The following is a 17,898-nucleotide window of genomic DNA, read 5'->3' on the forward strand; positions in this document are numbered from 1 at the left end:
TATCCCGGAAGGCTCCAGCCCCAACAAGATTAGACTGGCCTAATCAACCAGGGCTGGGGCTTTTTTGGCCCTGGGTCCGGCCTGATGGAACCCAGAGCTCTGTGGAACCTCAAACTGTTCCGCAGGGCTTGTAAAACAGAGCTTTCCCATCAGGCTTGTGGTTGGGGCCTGAGCTGTACCTGAGAGTCGCTAACCTCCCTGTCCAAACCCAATGAATGGCTCATGGGCTCCTCTTCCTTCTCTAGCTGTTTACAGGAAATGGGCAGACTGCTTTGTTCTAATACTTAATGATGCGATTTATGAATTTTAATGTACCTTTTCGCTTGTATCTTATGTGAATGTATTTTAATTATGATGTAATCTGCCCCCACAGAGAGAGGGCGGAAAACAAATACAAGTATAAATAAATACATTTGACATCCGCTGTGCTTGCTTCGGCTCTTGCTTGTTTTGAGTTACGCTGTCATTCCTTTAGCGGTTTGTACGTGCCTCTTGTATACAGCTTGTGTTCTGATGAAAGCTGTTTATGGAGGAGGGTGGTTTTTTTGGGGGGGGACAGAAAGGTGGGGTGCAACCCAAACAAGCAAAATGGCCCATGCTTGTAAAGTCTGCCAGAAGTTCTAAGAATTCAGAAGGATCAATTTCCAGCGAATTCCAGCCTTCCCCACCAGTTTGTCCCCTCGGTGCATCTGACCAAGCCCGCTTGGGCCCTTGAAAGCTTCTGCCCTGGGGAATTCTGTTTGTCTCTCAGGTGCTACGGGGCTCAAATTGGGTTCTCCTGCCAAAGGTTTGTTCTCTACAGCCCTCAAAGCTGTCTCTTTCCTATGTAAAGGCAGGAAGTTAAGCTGAGGAGCCATGGGTTCAAATTATGGGAAAGGGGTTGCCACTTAAATACTAAGAAGCCTTTTTTTCTGAGGGCGAGGGCTGTTCGTAGATGGGGGATGCTGCCTCGGAGGGTGGCGGAGTCTCCTTTGTGGGACGTTTTTAGGAGGAGATAGGAGGGTGTGGTTTTCAAATCCCCGAGGAGGTGTGGGGCTGGACTGGATAGCCCCTTTGGGAATCTTTGTACGATTCTGATTCTGAGCAACCACAATCCGAGATGTGCTCCACAACGGTTTGATCAGGGGCTCTTTTTTTCCTTCCGATAGCATTTGTAACCAGGGTGCTCTTTTTCTTTATTCCAGCAGCTGAAAGGCAAGACAGAGAGAGCTCCAGGGTGCTGCATGATGCTTCATCGCCAACAATCGTGGTGAAAGGAGAAGGAGAGGCCCTTGGGAACCAAGAAGGATCAGGGAAGCTGGGGGTTAGCCAAGCCCCAAATTGGAACATTGGTGACCATAGTGACGGTGTCCAGGCCCCACTGGAAGCTCACAAGGGAGTGAGAATCGAGTGCCTGATATGTGGGAAGCCGTTCCGTTCTAAATCAAACCTTAATACGCATTTCAGAATCCACACTGCGGAGAAACCGTACAAGTGTCCGGAATGCAAAAAGAGTTTTGGGGATAGCCGCAGCTTGACTTTGCATCAGAGAATCCACACAGGGGAGAAACCCTATAAATGCCTGGAGTGCGGAAAGAGCTTCAGCCGGAGCACAACTCTCGCTACACATCAGAGGATCCACAGAGGGGAGAAGCCGTACAAATGCCTGGAGTGTGGGAAGAGCTTCAGCGACAGCACCAGCCTGAGTTCCCATCAAAGAATCCACACAGGGGAGAAACCTTTTCACTGCTTAGTTTGTGGGAAGAGTTTTCCTTACAGTGCAAGTCTGACTACCCACCAAAGAATCCACACGGGAGAAAAACCGTACAAATGCCAGGAGTGCGGGAAAGGTTTCAGCGACAGCACAAGCCTCAGTAGGCATCAAAGGATCCACACGGGAGAGAAACCATACAAATGCCTGGAGTGCGGGAAAAGCTTCAGTGACAGCACAAACCTCCATTCCCATCAGAGGACTCACACCGGGGAGAAACCCTACAAATGCCTGGAGTGTGGGAAGTGCTTTGCTTACAGTGCGACTCTTAGCAGACACCAAAGAATCCACACGGGAGAGAAGCCCTATAAATGCCCGGAGTGCGGGACCAGCTGCCGTGACAATGCGAGCCTCCGCTCGCACCAACGGATACACACGGGCGAAAAACCATACAAGTGTCTGGACTGCGGGAAGTGTTTTAGCCGGAGTGAACACCTGACTTCACATCAGAGAGTGCACACAGGAGAGAAACCATACAAATGCCGGGAATGCGGCATGAGCTTTAGCCACAGCTCGGCTCTCACGTCACACCAGAGGAACCACTCCGGGGACAAGCCCTACAAATGCCTGGAGTGTGGGAAAGGCTTCAGTCACAGTTCTGTCCTTACTTCGCACCAGAGAAGCCACTCCGGGGACAAACCCTACAAATGCCTTGAGTGCGGAGAGAGCTTCAGTCACAGGACGTACCTTCGTTCGCATGAAAGGATTCACAAGCCAGAGAAGCCCTTTCAGTGCTTGGAATGTGGAATGAGCTTCAGCCAGAGCCCGAGTTTTATTAGGCATAAAAGGATCCACACGGGAGAGAAACCCTATAAATGCCTGGAGTGTGGGAAGAGCTTCAGCGTGAGCTCCAGCCTCACTTCCCATCGAAGGATGCACACTGGAGAGAAACCATTTAAATGCCTGGAGTGTGGAATGAGCTTCAGCCAGAACTCCAACCTGAATCTGCACCAGAGAATCCACTCAGGGGACAAGCCATACAAATGCATTCAGTGCGGGAAAAGCTTCAGCAACAGCACGCGCCTCAATTCCCACGAAAGAATCCACACCGGGGAGAAGCCATTTAAGTGCCTGCAGTGTGGGAAGCGTTTCCGGTGGAGCAAAGTCCTGACTAGACATCAAAGGATCCACTCTGGAGAGAAGCCCTTTAAGTGCCTGGAGTGCGGCAAGAGCTTCGGGAGAAGCACGGACCTTTCTTCACACCAGAGGTTCCACACAGGAGAGAAACCATACAAATGTCTAAAATGTGGAAAGAGCTTCATGTGGAGCTCCCATTTTACTGCCCATCGCCGAATGCATGCAGAGGAGACACCATATTAGCCCCATTACCATATTATTTTTGTAATGCGTAAGTTGTATACATTACTATCTGGGAGCAAGCTTCGGTGAGCAGTTGGGCCTTACTAAATACTAGGAAACCCACTAGCAGAGAGACTCTAAAAGTATTCCATTTGTATTGTGAAGGTTTTGTGATAAATATGGTGTTGTCGTGTTTGTGATTTTTCTTCTTATTTGTCAGCCCACTATAATGGTGGGACGCTGTGTACGAAGATGGAGAGAACCCTTCTTCTTCTTCAGTGATCTCAGGGCTGTCCCAGCCTCCCCTCCCTCACAGGGTGTCTGTGGTGGGAGAGGAAAGGGAAGGCGAATGTAAACCGGTAGAGCAACATGGTAGAGCAAAGTGGCATATAAAAACCAACTCTTCTTCTAGCTCCTTGAGAGACTCTAATCTGGAAAATCAGGTTTGATTCCCCGCTCCTGCTCCACGTGCAGCCAGCTGGGTGACCTTGGACCAGTTAACTCTTAGGGCTGTTCTTACAGAGCAGCTCTCTCAGAGCTCTCTCAGCCCACCAACCTAGCAGGGAGTCTGTTGTGGGGAGAGGAAGGGAAAGGGATTTGTAAGCCCCTTTGGGACTCCTTCATTAGTGAAAGAGGGGGTATAAAAAAGCAGTTCTTCAGTGGACAGTCTTCAGGAGCATGGGAAGAGGTTCCACAGTGAGCACCCCGGAGTCTCTAGCTGCCCAAGCAACACCCCCCAATCCCTAATTGCCATCCTATTGGGTGTCTGCTGCATGCCAGGTGCACCCCGCAGGGTGAGTAAGGCAGGGTTGCCACCTATCACAGATATGGCCAGGAATATTGATGGGCTTGCCCCAAAAGAAACCAAGAGCATATTTACAGTACAGTGAGTGAGCTCACACCCTGAGCACCAGACTTGATGGGGGCATGCTGGGCCCCCTGAAGCTCCCACAGGTGGTGGGAGTCATACCCCCTGACCAGCCCATGCCCTCCATAACAGACTGAATGAATATAGAACAACAGTTAGACAGTTAATTAGGACTCTCTCCTCTCTTTTTATAAAAAGCTCTCTTCTTAATAAAACCTATTTTATTCTTTCAAGTGCCTTAGGGGTCTGTTCTCTTGAATATTCAAACCCTGACAACAACTAGAAGGACTTTTATAGATTAGAAACCATCTTCGTGGTCCCTGGCCTGAAACAAACATGCTTTTCATCCTCCGGGTCCTTCTCAGCCCTTGTGAAACATTCTCCTGGCAGAGATGTGGGCTCTGGGGGATTTATTCCAGCTCTGCGGGGCCTCTGGGCCGACCCCCCTCCCCCTCCCCAAGTGACCCACCCGTTCACTGCTGGGTTTGTCTTTTGAGATGGAAGTTTTGACCAATGTTCCGAATTTTACGTGGTATTTTTGTTTTGTTATTAGTGCTTGCCACATGGAGTGCATTGCAGGATGGGCGGTCTGTAAACTCAATTTAGAAATATCAGAATCAATAAAACTATCCATATCAATAGATCTGACGTGTGGAGGGCCAAGTGCAGAAGCCTCTAGAAATGCCAAGAGAGAGCTCAGAGATCGGCCGTGTGGATTCGGGGCCAAGAGATATTCGAATGGATGAAACCAGCAAGAACGACCCCTTTGATGGATTCCCAGTGTAGATAACCTTGTAGGCGCCTGAAGTTGCAAGAGAATTCCTCATGAATTATCCTTTGCCAGGCAGAAGCAGAAGGCGGAGCTCTTCCGCCAGGTCTACGGTTGGGGCCGGGCAGCAAGGAGATCAGGCCCCCCCTCATAAAATGGGGGTACAGAATTCCATTAGCACCCCCCCACACTTCCCTTTTTAGAAAAGATGTGGGATTAGTCTAGGGTGAGGTTTTTTGCCTCAACTTCTTGGTCTGTATTATTTTTCCTGTATTAGTTTGTACTGTTTATGGGTTTTGGGGGCATTTTATGGGGAGAGATGGGAAATTAATTTAATAATAATGAAAGAGAGAGAGCTGCCCACCCAGGACTTTTTGGCTGAAGGGGGCCTATCCAGACGCCAGACCCCGCACCCGGCAAGAGGTTCTGCGCAGAGTTTGCAATCATAACATTTTGACAGGGGAATCCATTGTTGCAAATAGGGGCGGAATCTGCTCCAGCAGACATTCACCACCCGATAAACACCAACAAGGGGCCCAGAGGACTGGCCACACCAAGTATGGAAGGCGGCAACCAGAATACGAAAGGGGCCTTTGGTGGTTGTGCAGACTAGGTGGTTCTCAGTGGGGCAAAGGCCAGGTCCCTAATGTGAGCATTGTGCTTTCCAGGAAGATGTGACGGAGCTCTTTGTCCTCTTCCCAGTTGTGATGGAGCGAGGACGGCAGGTGCAGGGCCGAGAGGGAGGCTTGGAGTGGGGCAGAGGGCACAGATCCAGGGCTGGGGGTGGAATGGGGCTCTGAAGGAAGAAAGGGGCGTGAAGAGGGGTGAAAGGAAGGGTAGCCATGAAAGACTCCGCTGACGTCTCCGCCACTTTCTCCTCCATGCGCTGACTACGAAAGAGCAGCCATGCGGCCTGCTAAGGTACTGGGGGGGGGGGGAGACAGGCAGCAGACCCTGGATAGCCTCCCACCCCCCACCCCGGAAGCTAGAAGGTCTTCTTAGTCGTCTCCTCTCCAGGCTAAACAGACCAAGCTCCCGCAACCTGGCCTCCTACGACTTAGTCTCCAAACCCCTCACCATCTTTGTTGCCCTCCTCTGGCCACGCTCCAGTTTGTCTACATCCCTCTCCAGTTGTGGTGGCCAGAAGTGAACACAAGACTCCAAGGGAGGCTGAACCAGAGTGAACTACAGTGGGAACTTCACCTCACATGATCTGGATGCTCTGCTTCTTTAACACAGCCCCAAATCCTATTGAGAAAACGTGTTCTGCTCTGATGGAGACCTCCCGGACTCTTCCCCACACCGGGGAACGTTTCCCGTCCCAGGTGAAGCTCCCTGTCCCACCCGGCCCCTGTTTGGTCCCTTCGGCTTCCTTCAGCCCAGGGACCGTCTGGGAGAGCAAAGAGTCATCGTGACTTTAAAACCCCCTTGTCAGAATGACACCGAGGCATTTAAACCCCAACAAAGCAAAGATTTTATTTACAGAGAGGAAAGGGAGGTTGGAGTTAAGCTTTTTCTGTGTACAATTCAGCTAGAAGTTCTTAAGTTACAGGCTGATCTCAGTTCTTCGGCTTTTCCGTCCCGTATTCCGTCTCTTATTGGTGTTTTCCCTACAACGCCGATGCCTTTCTTCGATCCTATAACTTATAGAAGTCCCACTGAACTTCTCCCCGGATCCCAGCAGATGAGCCCTCTTGCTGAGTTCCAACCCTCTTCCCCCTCCGGGAAAATCTCAAGCACTTTCTCCCAAGGGGGTTGAGGAAACCTTTTCACCCGATTGCCCCTCTTCGGACTGGGCAGGGGACCTTCCCTCTTCCGAAGAAGAATCCCCCCTGGGTCTGAAGTAGGGCTTTCTCGCGCCTGCCCCAAATGCTCATGGGGAATTATTTTGAGTGAAGATTTTCTTAACTAAATTCTCCACAAATTCTCCCTCAACTAAATTCTCCTCAAAAGCCAGGTTCTGTCAGTCTGCTCTCCAGAGACAGATCTCAAAAAAAACCTCCATCAGCATCGTCTCTGGACGGAATGAATTCCTTCCAACCTACAGCTCCCAGCTCAGCTGTGACCATTCCCAGCAATTCTCTGCTGAGAGACAGTTTGGGGTAGTGATTAGGAGTGCGGACTTCTGATCTGGCATGCCGGGTTCGATTCTGCGCTCCCCCACATGCAACCAGCTAGGTGACCTTGGGCTCGCCACGGCACTGATAAAACTGTTCTGACCAGGCAGTGATATCAGGGCTCTCTCAGCCGCACCCACCCCACAGGGTGTCTGTTGTGGGGAGAGGAATGGGAAGGTGACTGTAAGCCGCTTTGAGCCTCCTTCAGGTAGGGAAAAGCGGCATATAAGAACCAACTCTTCTTCTTCTTCTCCTTCTGCCTAGCAGATGCATTTGGGCCCCATCCTCTCTCTGGGCTGCTGTTCCTTCAGCACTTGGAATTTGCTGACGTTCCTTGCAGCTGCCTATCCAGAGACACTGTCTGAGGCTCCTATTGACACTCCAAGTGGATTACTGAATTTGAGCTGCGGGCAGGCAACAATCAAGAATTTCCCTGCAGTGGCTGGTGGTAGAATAACCTGACAAGAGTGCAGCACTCTAGGAATTTTTCCTTCACAAACTCTATGATGTCACTGTCAGCAGAGAGGGCACAGCACCAGGCTGCTTAAAGAATAAGATAACTTTTATTCAGAAGAGAAACAACTATGTGTAGACAAAGGAGAGAAGAAACTAAGCTGTTTTCTCCAGTCATTCTTCTGTTCAACTGCTGTTCTGGAGGCAAGCAGGGAGGAAGGGTGCTCAAAAACCCTTCTAAATATTAAGGATGGCTCTATATTTCATAGAATATTTGAGATATTTGATACTGTGATACAACAAAAGTATATACAGGCAAAATAGGTTAAGAATTTTTTTTCTTTGTAAGTAAAGTTGGAAATCTTTTTTAAATTACACGATATTTATTTTTCTTTTCTTTTTTTTTCTCTCTTACTATTTTTCTCATATGTATTTATTGTTCTGTAATTTGTATGTAACTTTTTTCTGTATTAATAAAAATTAAAAAACCAAACCAAACCAGGAAGTCTCCTGTAGAGCCAATCAGGAAACTGGATCTTTTTCCCCTTGTCTGTCCCATTTTTCACTACCCGAAGGAGTCCCGAAGTGTAATGTGTGGTTCTTCTCTTGGTCAAACCATTTGTTACTTTAGAAAATTCTTCCTTTCTTTGCTGTCTGTCATAAAGCCGTATTTACTATGTACAAAGCCCACGTACAAAATTTGTATTCCTTCCGCCAATCTTACCCCATCCCCTTTCTTCCTTTCCACGCCATTCGTTGTGATCTTGTGTAAATCACGTGTCTATTGAAGCAACTCAAAACCTATTTAAAGCACTCGACAAGAAAGGGGTTACAATTTTAAAAGAGACAAAAGACAAGCAGGGCGACAAAAGGTCCAGAGCTGTTCCCGTTTAACTTTGCAACACGGCAGCCATTCAGAAATAAGTTCCCTTTGAAGACTCAGCAGGCACATGGGGGACACCCACAGTGGGCAAAAGAGCAGCCTCTCTGCTCTCAAGGGGGATCTCAGCTAAGAGGGCCCGGAAATGGTTGTCTTCTCTGCCTATGGTCCAAAGATCTGCCGGGATAATTTGGGTGAAAACCAGGAGGCAAGAAAACAGTGCCCAGCACTTGCTGGGAACTAGAGATCCAGTGCTGGGCTGCGGAAGGCCTGACCCGCAGAAGTTGGGAGTTTCCCGTCTGCAAGGACATTTCTGAGAAATTAAATCCTTGTTGCTGTCGGGTGCCTTCACTGTCTCGTGGTTTACCAGCTAAACCTGTGAAGAGCAAACAGTGCGGGGTAAAAATCTAAAGTCTAAATAAGTTAAATCAATATATATTGACAGACCATCTACCCGTCGTAATGTAACTAGGTCCGGTTTACCGAAGAGTTCTGGAGCACTCTCTCCCATAATTATGTTCTTGGCTGTTTACTAAGGTCTGAGGATTCTCTAGGGGGGAAACCGAATGATTCGCTATTAAGCCAGTTTCCGAAGAAACCTGACAAAGTGCACACAAAAGCTTGTATCATGAATAACACTTTGCTGGTCTTCAGGGTGCCCCTGGACTCAAACTTTGTTCTGCGGCTTCAGACCAACAGGGCCACCCTCCTGATCCTTAATTAATGATTAAATAATTTCATGCTTCTGGATCCAACTGGCTGTGTTGCGATAGCTGTTCGTCTGATCATTTCTATGACCCCTCCTCTTCGTGTGTCCTTTGATGGTATGCAAAATCTGATCTCCATCGGAATCTTTTCCCGCAGTCCCGGCATCTATATTTTTTCTCTCCGGTGTGGACTGTGTGATGTTCGGAAAGGTGTGTCCCTGTGGCAAACTTCTTTCCGCACTGCAGGCATTTAAAAGGCTTCTCCCCTGTGTGGGTTCTTCGGTGGGTATTAAGGCTGGAGCTCTGACTGAAGCATTTCCCACAATCCAGGCATTTGTACGGCTTCTCCCCCGTGTGGATTCTTCCGTGAGATTTAAGGTGGGCGCTGAGACGGAAACTCTTTCCACACTCCAAGCATTTATACAGCTTTTCTCCCGTGTGGACGCTTCGGTGCTCCTTCAGGTGGGAGCTCTGAGTGAAGCCTTTCCCACACTCCAGGCATTTATAGGGTTTCTCTCCGGAATGGACCCTTCGGTGGGACGTGAGGTGTGGGCTCTGACTGAAGCATTTCCCGCACACCGTGCACTGGTAGGGTTTCTCCCCCGAGTGGGTCCTCTGGTGGGAAGTGAGGCCTATGCTGAGAGTGAAGCTCTTTCCACACAACAAGCATTTGTAGGGCTTCTCTTCTGAGTGGAATTTCTGATGCCTGCTAAGGTTTGAAGTCCAGCGGAAGCTCTTCCCGCACTCCAGGCATTTATACGGCTTCTCCTTCGAATGGATCCTCTGATGCGTGGTGAAGTTTGAACTCCAGTGGAAGCTCTTCCCGCACTCCAGGCACTTGTACTGCTTCTCCCCGAAATGGATCCTCTGATGCAAAGTGAGGCCTCTGTTACACCCGAATCTCTTGCCGCACTCTGAGCAGTGGCACCATTTCTGCCCTGTGCGTCTTCTCTGATGGGGAATAAGGTCTTCGCTCAGGCCGAAATCGTTTTCGCACTCTGAACTCTCGGATGGCTCCTCCTTCAGGTGGATTCTCTGATGAGCAGTGAGGCTTACGAGCCTCCCGAAGCCCTTCCCACATTCAGAGCATTTGTACGTTTCCTCCCCTGCCTGGATTCTCGGATGGGAAGAAGAGCCGGGTTCCCATTTCAGTACTTCTCTGCTCTCAGAATGTTTATCCCTCCTCTTTTCTTTCAAATATTCCTCTTGGGCTGGATTTTCAAGGACATCGGTAGCCTGGAGAACCGCCACAGACTCATTCCCGGACTTCTCGGCTTGGCTTTCTTCCTCCCTCTTTGGCTGTTCTGGATTCCTGGGAGGCTCTCCCTCTCCTTCTTGAGTGGCCGTTTGGAGAGACACTGCCCATCGCTCGCCGTTATTCTCATCACCCTGCCTGTTCCCTGGTGGCACAAAGACTTCTGATTAGAAGGGGAAATGAGTCCATAGCCTACGTCATGACAGAGCTAACTCTTCTGCAAAGTTAAGGCAGACCGAGTTAGGCCATCCGTCTATCAAAGTCCAAGTTTTCTGCTCAGGCTGGAGATGGTCTCTGGAAGAGCCCTTTCACATCCGTAGGTGGGAGGAAGGCTCTCAGGTTCCCTGCAGGTCCCACAAATGTGGATCAACACTAGGAGGGATGGGTCTGTTTCAGCCTTCCCCTCCCACCCTTACGGGGAGGGAAAGCTTGGAGGCCAACAGAGCCTCTGGAGGGAACAGTAAGGGTCTGTGAGCTCGCGGCCGGAGGGATCGGGGCCATTCAAAACAATCTGCTGCCCTCCAAGGAATCCGCAGCGTGCCCTGCCAAGCTAGAGGCCCTGAGCACCCACCTGTCCACCTCTCCTCTTCCTCGGGGTCTGGAGGGAAAGGTGCTTCGCTTTCCTGAAGCCAGGAGATGAGGCCGGGCTTGGGAATCGCTTTGGAGGAAACAAACAAACAGAGTCGTTACTACAAAAAGTCCCGGCCTTCCTACATCACCCGTCTCTACATTCACCTGCGAAAAGACCCCACGGGCCACGGCAGGCTCTCTGACCCAGCAGGTGAGCAGGTAACAGAGTCCGGAAAGTGTTGATCCTCAAGCAATCTCCTGCTCATGGACTTGGGATAGACACACCAGTGAGGGTTCCCATCCTGGGGGCTGTTTCTTTGGAGCCATTCCTCTCTCAGCCTCCCAAATGAGAGGCCAGCCCTCTTCCTCCCGAGGGGTCCCCCCCCCGTCTCTAAAGGGCCCTGAGATGTTCCACTGTCCTTTATGTCTCAAAGGGTGTCTCTCCTCAGAGCAACCGTTCTGTTCGTCCCTAACCAGAGTCTAAATTATTTGCACCCTCCCTCCAAATAAGCACAGTTTGGAAGGATGGACGGCTCCAGAGGTTTAAACTATTCTGCCTCTGCCAGACTCCGAGGCGGAGGTTCTGGGTGCAAAGGCCTTCTGACCCTTTCACATGAAGGGAAAGGATCCAGGTTAAAAGAGAGCAAAACATTTCTTAATTTGCCAAAGTGGTATAATCACAAAAGGGCACAATCTGGGCAATGCCTTAAGACCAGTTCAGTCATGCATAGAATAAGAACACAGGAAGAGCCCATCCAGTCCAGCCTCCTGCCTCACACAGGGGCCAACCAGTTCTTCTAGAGGGCCAAGAACAAGGCACGAAGGCAGAAACCTTCTCATGATATCACCCCGGAGTCCGGAATCCAGAAGCTTAGCACCTCTGAATATGAAGAATTCCCTCAGTTGCGAGTCGACATTGACAGAGGGGTCCTCTATGAATCTATCGAATCCCCTTTAAGAGCTGTGGATGGCTGCGTCCATCACACCATTCCCCGGCAGTGAATCCCACATTGTTATTCCTCTCTGTGTAAAGTAATGGGTGTAAGCTACAAGTACAACGATATAGGCTAGATATCAGGAAAAACATTTTTCACAGTCAGAGTAGTTCAGCAGTGGAATAGGCTGCCTAAGGAGGTGGTGAGCTCCCCCTCACTGGCAGTCTTCAAGCAAAGGCTGGATACACATTTTTCTTGGATGCTTTAGGATGCTTTGGGCTGATCCTGCGTTGAGCAGGGGGTTGGACTAGATGGCCTCGATGGCCCCTTCCAACTCTATGATTCTAAGTAGAATTTTTATTTTTAAGCCATCCTGAACCTACTTCCCATCCGCTTCATTGGATGACCTCAATTTCTCATCTTTGGGGGAAGAGAGAAAAAAATTTACTTATCCTCTCTCTCTGTCCTATGCTTCAAAAGGGCCTTGCAGAGCTGGAAGGAGGGCAGAGGAGGAGGGCGACCAAGGGGATGAGGGGGTGGGAGGCACCCTCCCCCTGAAGAATCTGGGACTTAGGGGAAGGGTCTCCCACGCCTCATCCCTCTCGTTGCCCTCTTCCTCTGCCCTTCTTCCAGCTCTGCAAGGTCCTTTTGGAGACCGGATGACCGGAAATGTCACTGTGAGTCTCCATGAGAAAGGCAGACTACGGACAACATAAATCCAGAAGCCACAGTGGCAGAAACCCCTCCTCTCAAGCAAGGCAAAAGGGAGCCTTACCCAGCCAGGCCACGTTCCCGTAATTCTCCACCATGACCTCTCTGTACAAGGCTCTCTGGTCCGGATTCAGCAGCCCCCACTCGCCCTTTGTGAAGCGCACCGCCACCTCCTCGAAGGAAACCGGACACTGGGAAGGAAGGGAGATACTTTTCTCTCTGCTTTTTTCCACACACTGCAGCCCAAACACACCTTTGCCCACAATACAGAAAAAAGGATCCCATGAAGCAGACGATCAGTTGATCCCGGGCAGTGCTGGAGCAGTGGCTCTCCATGGGGATTGAACCGGGGGCCTTCTGCATGGCAAGTGAACCCTCGACCACCGAGTCACAGCCCCTCCTCAAACAACCACCGCTATTAAAACCTAAAGATGTTATCAGAGCCTTCTCTGCCCCCCCCCCCCCCCCCGGTGGAAGGAGCTCCCGGAGGAGATCAGGGCCCTGACGGAGCTTAAACAGTTCTGCAGGGCCTGCAAAAGGGAGCTCCTCCGTCAGACATTGGGTTGAGACCGAGCAGAACCAGCAACATCCACAGGGGCCCCTGCTCCCTCCCTCCCTCCCGTTATTAATGTCAATATTATTATTGTTGTTATGAAAAACTAAGTTCCATGTACTGTTTTCTAGGCTCCATGTCAACTGCCCTGAGCCTCACGGGAGGGCAGTATATAAATATGACAGACAGAGAGACAGAAAGAAAGCCAGCCGTGGCAATATGTACTTTTTCTTTCTTTCTTTCTTTCAGTATTTTAGGCCTCTTTTCTGTCCAGAGAAATCTAAGATGGCGGACGAGAAGAACAATTACAAAGACCAACGGAAATGGCCCCTTCCAGCCGTCCTTCTCTTCGCAGGTGAGCCCCCCTTACCCGAGCTGCCTGCATCTTCGATGTTTTCACTCCACCCCAAGGAGGAGACGGTCCGGAACCTGGCTCTGATGCTGCCTGGAGGGAGACACGTTTAATTTGGTTTGTTTTCATCATTGAGACCCCCATCTAGCCCCTGAAAGTGGCTCATGTTGCTCTCCTCTCCTCCATTCTGTCCACACAACAACCCTGTGAGGGAGGTCAGGTGGAGGGCTTGCAACTAGCCCAGAGCCAGCCAGCACCCTTCTGTGGCAGAGGGGATATCTGAACCTCGAGATATTAGTCAGTGTGGGTGACTGGCCCCAGCTTTCCACAGCAGAGTGGAGATTTGAACCTGGGTCTTCCTGATCCCCTTTACCAGCTCTTGAACTTCTCAGAGACAGGAGAAAAGAGAGAAAGAAACAGAAATACCTTTGTGTGAGAATCACCTCAGAAGCGAGGCCTGCTCTGCATGTCAGACGGGCCACGGATCTCCCAGGGCTGACCCCTTCAGCTGGGGACGGCCAAGGAGTTCGGTCTTGGGCCCTGGGTCTTTGTCCAAAGATGGGATGGTCACACGCAGCAGGCCACCGGCTTCCCCAGACTGCCAGGGAGAGGGACACCAACAACCTGCAAGGTGATTCACACAACAGGGTCGCTTGGAGCAGAGCCGTTTCTGGAGCAGATCCAGCCATTCAGCCCTGCCTCGCATTCCTGGCAATGGCTGCTGCCTCTAGGAAACCCACAAGCAGAGGCTGAAGCCTCCTCCGTTCACTGCCTAACTTATTTTCGAGCAAACTGCATTGGGACATGGAGGTTCTACTTCAGCTGAAAAAAGCGAGCCGGGAGACTCGGCAAGTTCTTCCTCATGATCTGACAAGCATGGAAGGGAACTCTGAAACTTCTATTCCTGGTGTAGGAATGTTGGTAGGTTCACACACGACAGAGAGAAGCGGCATCTGCCAAAATTCCCCCATCTGCACAGTGAGGGAAGGGAGAAGAGCCTGACCAGGGCCTCAGGCCTCCTCTGTATGGGGCAACCCGCAAGCTTTGCCATTCATTCCCTGAAGGAAGCTAGACTGGCAGGCATTCTGGGGTGGGAGACACTCTCTTTCAGGTCCCGAATGCAGAGGGGAAGGGGGCCATTCTGCTGGGAAAGAGGTGCACAGGACTGGACCAGGGGGCTGGTCCCCCACACCCTCCTCTCTGTGGGCTCTGACTCCACTAAAAACAAAATCATGTTATTGTTCACCGTGACATTTTTGAGTCCTACTAGGAATCTTGGCTGCTAGACTGAAATGTGAAGAAGAAGGAGAAGGAGAAGAGTTGGTTCTTAGATGCCGCTTTTCTCAACCCGAAGGAGTCTCAAAGCGGCTTACAATTGCCTTCCCTTTCCTCTCCCCACAACAGACACCCTGTGAGGGAGATGAGGCTGAGAGCTACCTTATCATTCACTCACAGATTGCTTTACTTTATGATCTCTAAGGAAAGTTGTTGTTCTTTTAAGAATTCACACTCCTCACCCACCTTTGGAGTCTCACTGGGAAAGCTGGGCTATAAATGAAAACAATAAATCAATCACAGTTCAGACAGGCAGCCCTAACCATATGCTAACAAAACAGGGGAAAGCCTAAAAAAGAAAGGCAAGCCAAAGCACTTTAAAAATGTAGAATTTAAATGGCTCACAATTATTTCTTTCACGGAACGTTTATTCCGAGATTTTTAAAGAAACAACATAGAAAAAAAGGTTTACAAATAAAGCAGCAAAGGAAAGAGAAGAAATAAAGCAGCTTCCAACCTTATCTATGACAATTACAAATCAAAGCATGATCCCTCACACTATACTAACGTAACAAGGAAAATCCAAAATGCTCTTTCCCCCCCCCTATTTCCATATTTTCCTCCTTAGTCCTCAAAACTCCGAGCCATCATTTCATTGCCTGCAGATATTAAAAGCCAAGATGGTTACGGTTGTTTGCAGCTGCACCGCCGACAGTGAGGAAATCTCTGCTTTCCTTCAATAGAGAATGGGAAAGAAATCTCTCACTTTAGCAGGGGTAGTCAAACTGCGGCCCTCCAGATGTCCATGGACTACAATTCCCAGAAGCCCCTGCCAGCAAATGCTGGCAGGGGCTTCTGGGAATTGTAGTCCATGGACATCTGGAGGGCCGCAGTTTGACTACCCCTGCTTTAGAGGGTCAAAAAGAGAGAGGCCCCATTTTAAATATATATCTCTCCGCACTCTCCTAATCCGTGCAGTTAATTTTCCCAGCAAAGGAACGTGGTGCAAAGGCAGAGGTGGCCCAGCCCCCCCTTGCAAGGCCCTTGGTCCGGGCTCTGAGCTCTGCCCCGTCCTTGTTCTCTGCCTTTGCAGCTTGGATGGACCCCAGACCCCCCCCCCGGTGCCCCCCCCCAATTGCACCTGCAGCCTCCGCGCTCCCAGCAGCCTTCCAGACGGATCCCTGCCTGCCAGGCTCCTGCAGAGATTCCTGGGGGCGGGGCCGGGGGGGGGAGGCAGGAAGGTGCATCTGCAATGGGAGCCCCCCGCCCCAATTTCCCCCGTCCGCTCTGGGCATGCTGAGCTCGCCTCCCTTAACCCTTCGGGCTCCGACCCGCTCCGCCTCTTGCGGGGCTTCCGCCCAATCCGGATCGCAGCCGGCCCTGGCAAAGGGCTTTTGGGGCCGAGGGGCGGGAGGGGGCCGGGGATGGCGCCCCCGGGCGGGGAGCAGCTGCAGCAAAAAAACCCCAAGCCCCCCCCCTGCAAAATCTGGGGCTGGGGCTGCATTTGGGCGTTGCAATAAAACCGGGGGGGGGGTGCCCCAGATTTTATTTTTTCCCTCCTCCCACCCATCTAAATTTCCTTTCATTCTGAACTGACCCCCGCCCGAGAGTCGCCAGGTGGTCATCGGAGAGAAAGGTCGATTTTAGGACTTTTGGTGGATTGGGAGTGGGGGGAGGGCGTGGTAGGTGGATTCCCTCCAGGCCAGGCTGGATTCTGGAGATTTTTGGTGGTGGGCATTTGGGCATGCAATTGGGGTCACCCTGGGTGGGCAGGTAGTTGTGAGTTCCTGCATTGTGCAGGGGGCTGGACTAGATGACCCTGGAGGTCCCCTTGGAGGTCTATTCCCAGCCAGGCCTCCCTGCAGCCCTGGTTTATGTTATGGCAACGGCAGATCCCCGTGTTCCTGCTCAAAATGTCAACCACTAGGAAGTTGTTTTCACACCTGCTGGTGGCCAGTCGGACTTGCTGACTCCAGCTGTCGCCCGCTCTGGGTTCAAACGGGTTGTTGGTGGGCATGGGCTTTCCCGTGAATCTAGGGGGTGGGGGTCCGAATGTATAATCCTGCAAAGACGGAGGTCCTGTGTTTGGGTAAGAAGGGACCATGGGAGGAAGCGCGCCTGCCCATCCTGGATGGTGTGCAGCTCCTAGCGACTCACTCCGCCAGGAACCTGGGCGTGATCCTGGATGCTTCCCTTACTATGGAAGCCCAGGTCACGAAGGTAGCACGGCTGGCATTCTACCACCTCCGCCAAGCCAAGCTACTAGCGCCCTACCTGGACCCAGAACACCTAGCCACAGTGATCCATGCGATGGTCACCTCCAGACTGGACTTCTGCAACGCGCTCTATGCAGGCCTATCCTTATCCTTGATCCGGAAACTACAACTGGTGCAGAATGCCGCGGCCAGGATTCTCACTAAGACATCATGGAGATCACATATCCGGCCGGCACTCCAACAACGGGGCTGGCTCCCAGTTGAACTCCGGATTAAGCTTAAGGTTTTGGTAATCACCTTTAAGGCCCAGTGTATCTGGGAGACCGCCTCCCTGCCTATACCCCCAGAAGAGCTCTACGCTCCGCCACCTCCAACTGGCTACGGATCCCTGTTCCTAAAGAGGCACGTCTGGCCTCAACAAGGGCCAGGGCCTCCTTGGTTCTGGCCCCCACCTGGTGGAAGGAGCTCCCTGAAGAGATCAGGGACCTGCCGGAACTTCCACAATTCCGCAGGGCCTGCAAAAAGGAGCTCTTCCACCAGGCATTTGCTTGAAGCTGACTGACTTATAACATCTACAGGTGCCCCCCAGACTGAGGGAACGAACCGACTGAGGGATTGTCAAATTATTGTTGAAGTGCCGTTCTAATTGTTCCAGTTGATATTTTGTTGTTATTGTTATATTGTTATATTGATTTTTGATATTGACTTCGATAGTGTTCTATGTGAATGTTCAAAAATGTTTTATGTAAACCGCACAGAGCTGTAGGGACAGGTGGTATAAAAATAAATATATAAATAAATAAATAAATAAATAACTGCCCTGGCACCTCTGGGGGTCAGCATCTACGACAATCAACTTGCCTTTTCTATGCTCCTGATTATTCCTTCAAATCATTGAATCATAAGAGTTGGAAGGGACACTCACATCCCAGTCGCTCTTCCACGGTCACCTGCCACCCCCTTGAGCCTTCACAGAATCAGCCTCTCCGTCAGATGGATATCCAGCCTCTGTTTAAGAATCCCCAAGGATGGAGAACCCACCACCTCCCGAGGAAGCCTGTTCCACTGAGAAACCGCTCTGTCAGGAACTCCTTCTGGAGATTTAGGTGGAAATTCTTTTGCATTCATTTCATCCCATTGGTTCTGGTCCGTCCCTCTGGGGCAAGAGGGAGCAACTCTGCTCCATCC

At 50.8% G+C, this 17,898-nt stretch overlaps 2 protein-coding genes across 5 annotated transcripts in view; one reads left to right on the forward strand and one right to left on the reverse strand.

The window, feature by feature from the left end:
* LOC143833977 (uncharacterized) overlaps positions 1-3,244 on the forward strand; it is a 14,645-nt gene extending 11,401 nt beyond the window's left edge. For all 4 annotated transcript variants that reach the window (XM_077330392.1, XM_077330394.1, XM_077330393.1 and 1 more), the window contains one exon: positions 1,185-3,244. In XM_077330392.1, coding sequence (XP_077186507.1) covers positions 1,185-3,070 — 1,886 coding nt within the window. In that variant the 3' untranslated portion in view covers positions 3,071-3,244. The remainder of the gene's footprint in view (positions 1-1,184) is intronic.
* Positions 1-15,292, reverse strand: part of LOC143834022 (uncharacterized) — a 30,726-nt gene extending 15,434 nt beyond the window's left edge. The window contains exons 1-5 of the mRNA XM_077330522.1: positions 13,663-15,292; positions 13,238-13,312; positions 12,379-12,505; positions 10,670-10,756; positions 8,983-10,243 (exon numbers count right to left, since the gene is read on the reverse strand). Of these exons, the coding sequence (XP_077186637.1) occupies positions 8,983-10,243; positions 10,670-10,756; positions 12,379-12,505; positions 13,238-13,312; positions 13,663-13,908 (1,796 nt within the window). The 5' untranslated portion in view covers positions 13,909-15,292. The remainder of the gene's footprint in view (positions 1-8,982; positions 10,244-10,669; positions 10,757-12,378; positions 12,506-13,237; positions 13,313-13,662) is intronic.
* Between the last annotated feature and the right edge of the window lie 2,606 nt (positions 15,293-17,898).

This window comes from Paroedura picta, chromosome 3 (genome assembly GCF_049243985.1).
Source record: "Paroedura picta isolate Pp20150507F chromosome 3, Ppicta_v3.0, whole genome shotgun sequence".
Classification (NCBI taxonomy): domain Eukaryota; kingdom Metazoa; phylum Chordata; class Lepidosauria; order Squamata; family Gekkonidae; genus Paroedura; species Paroedura picta.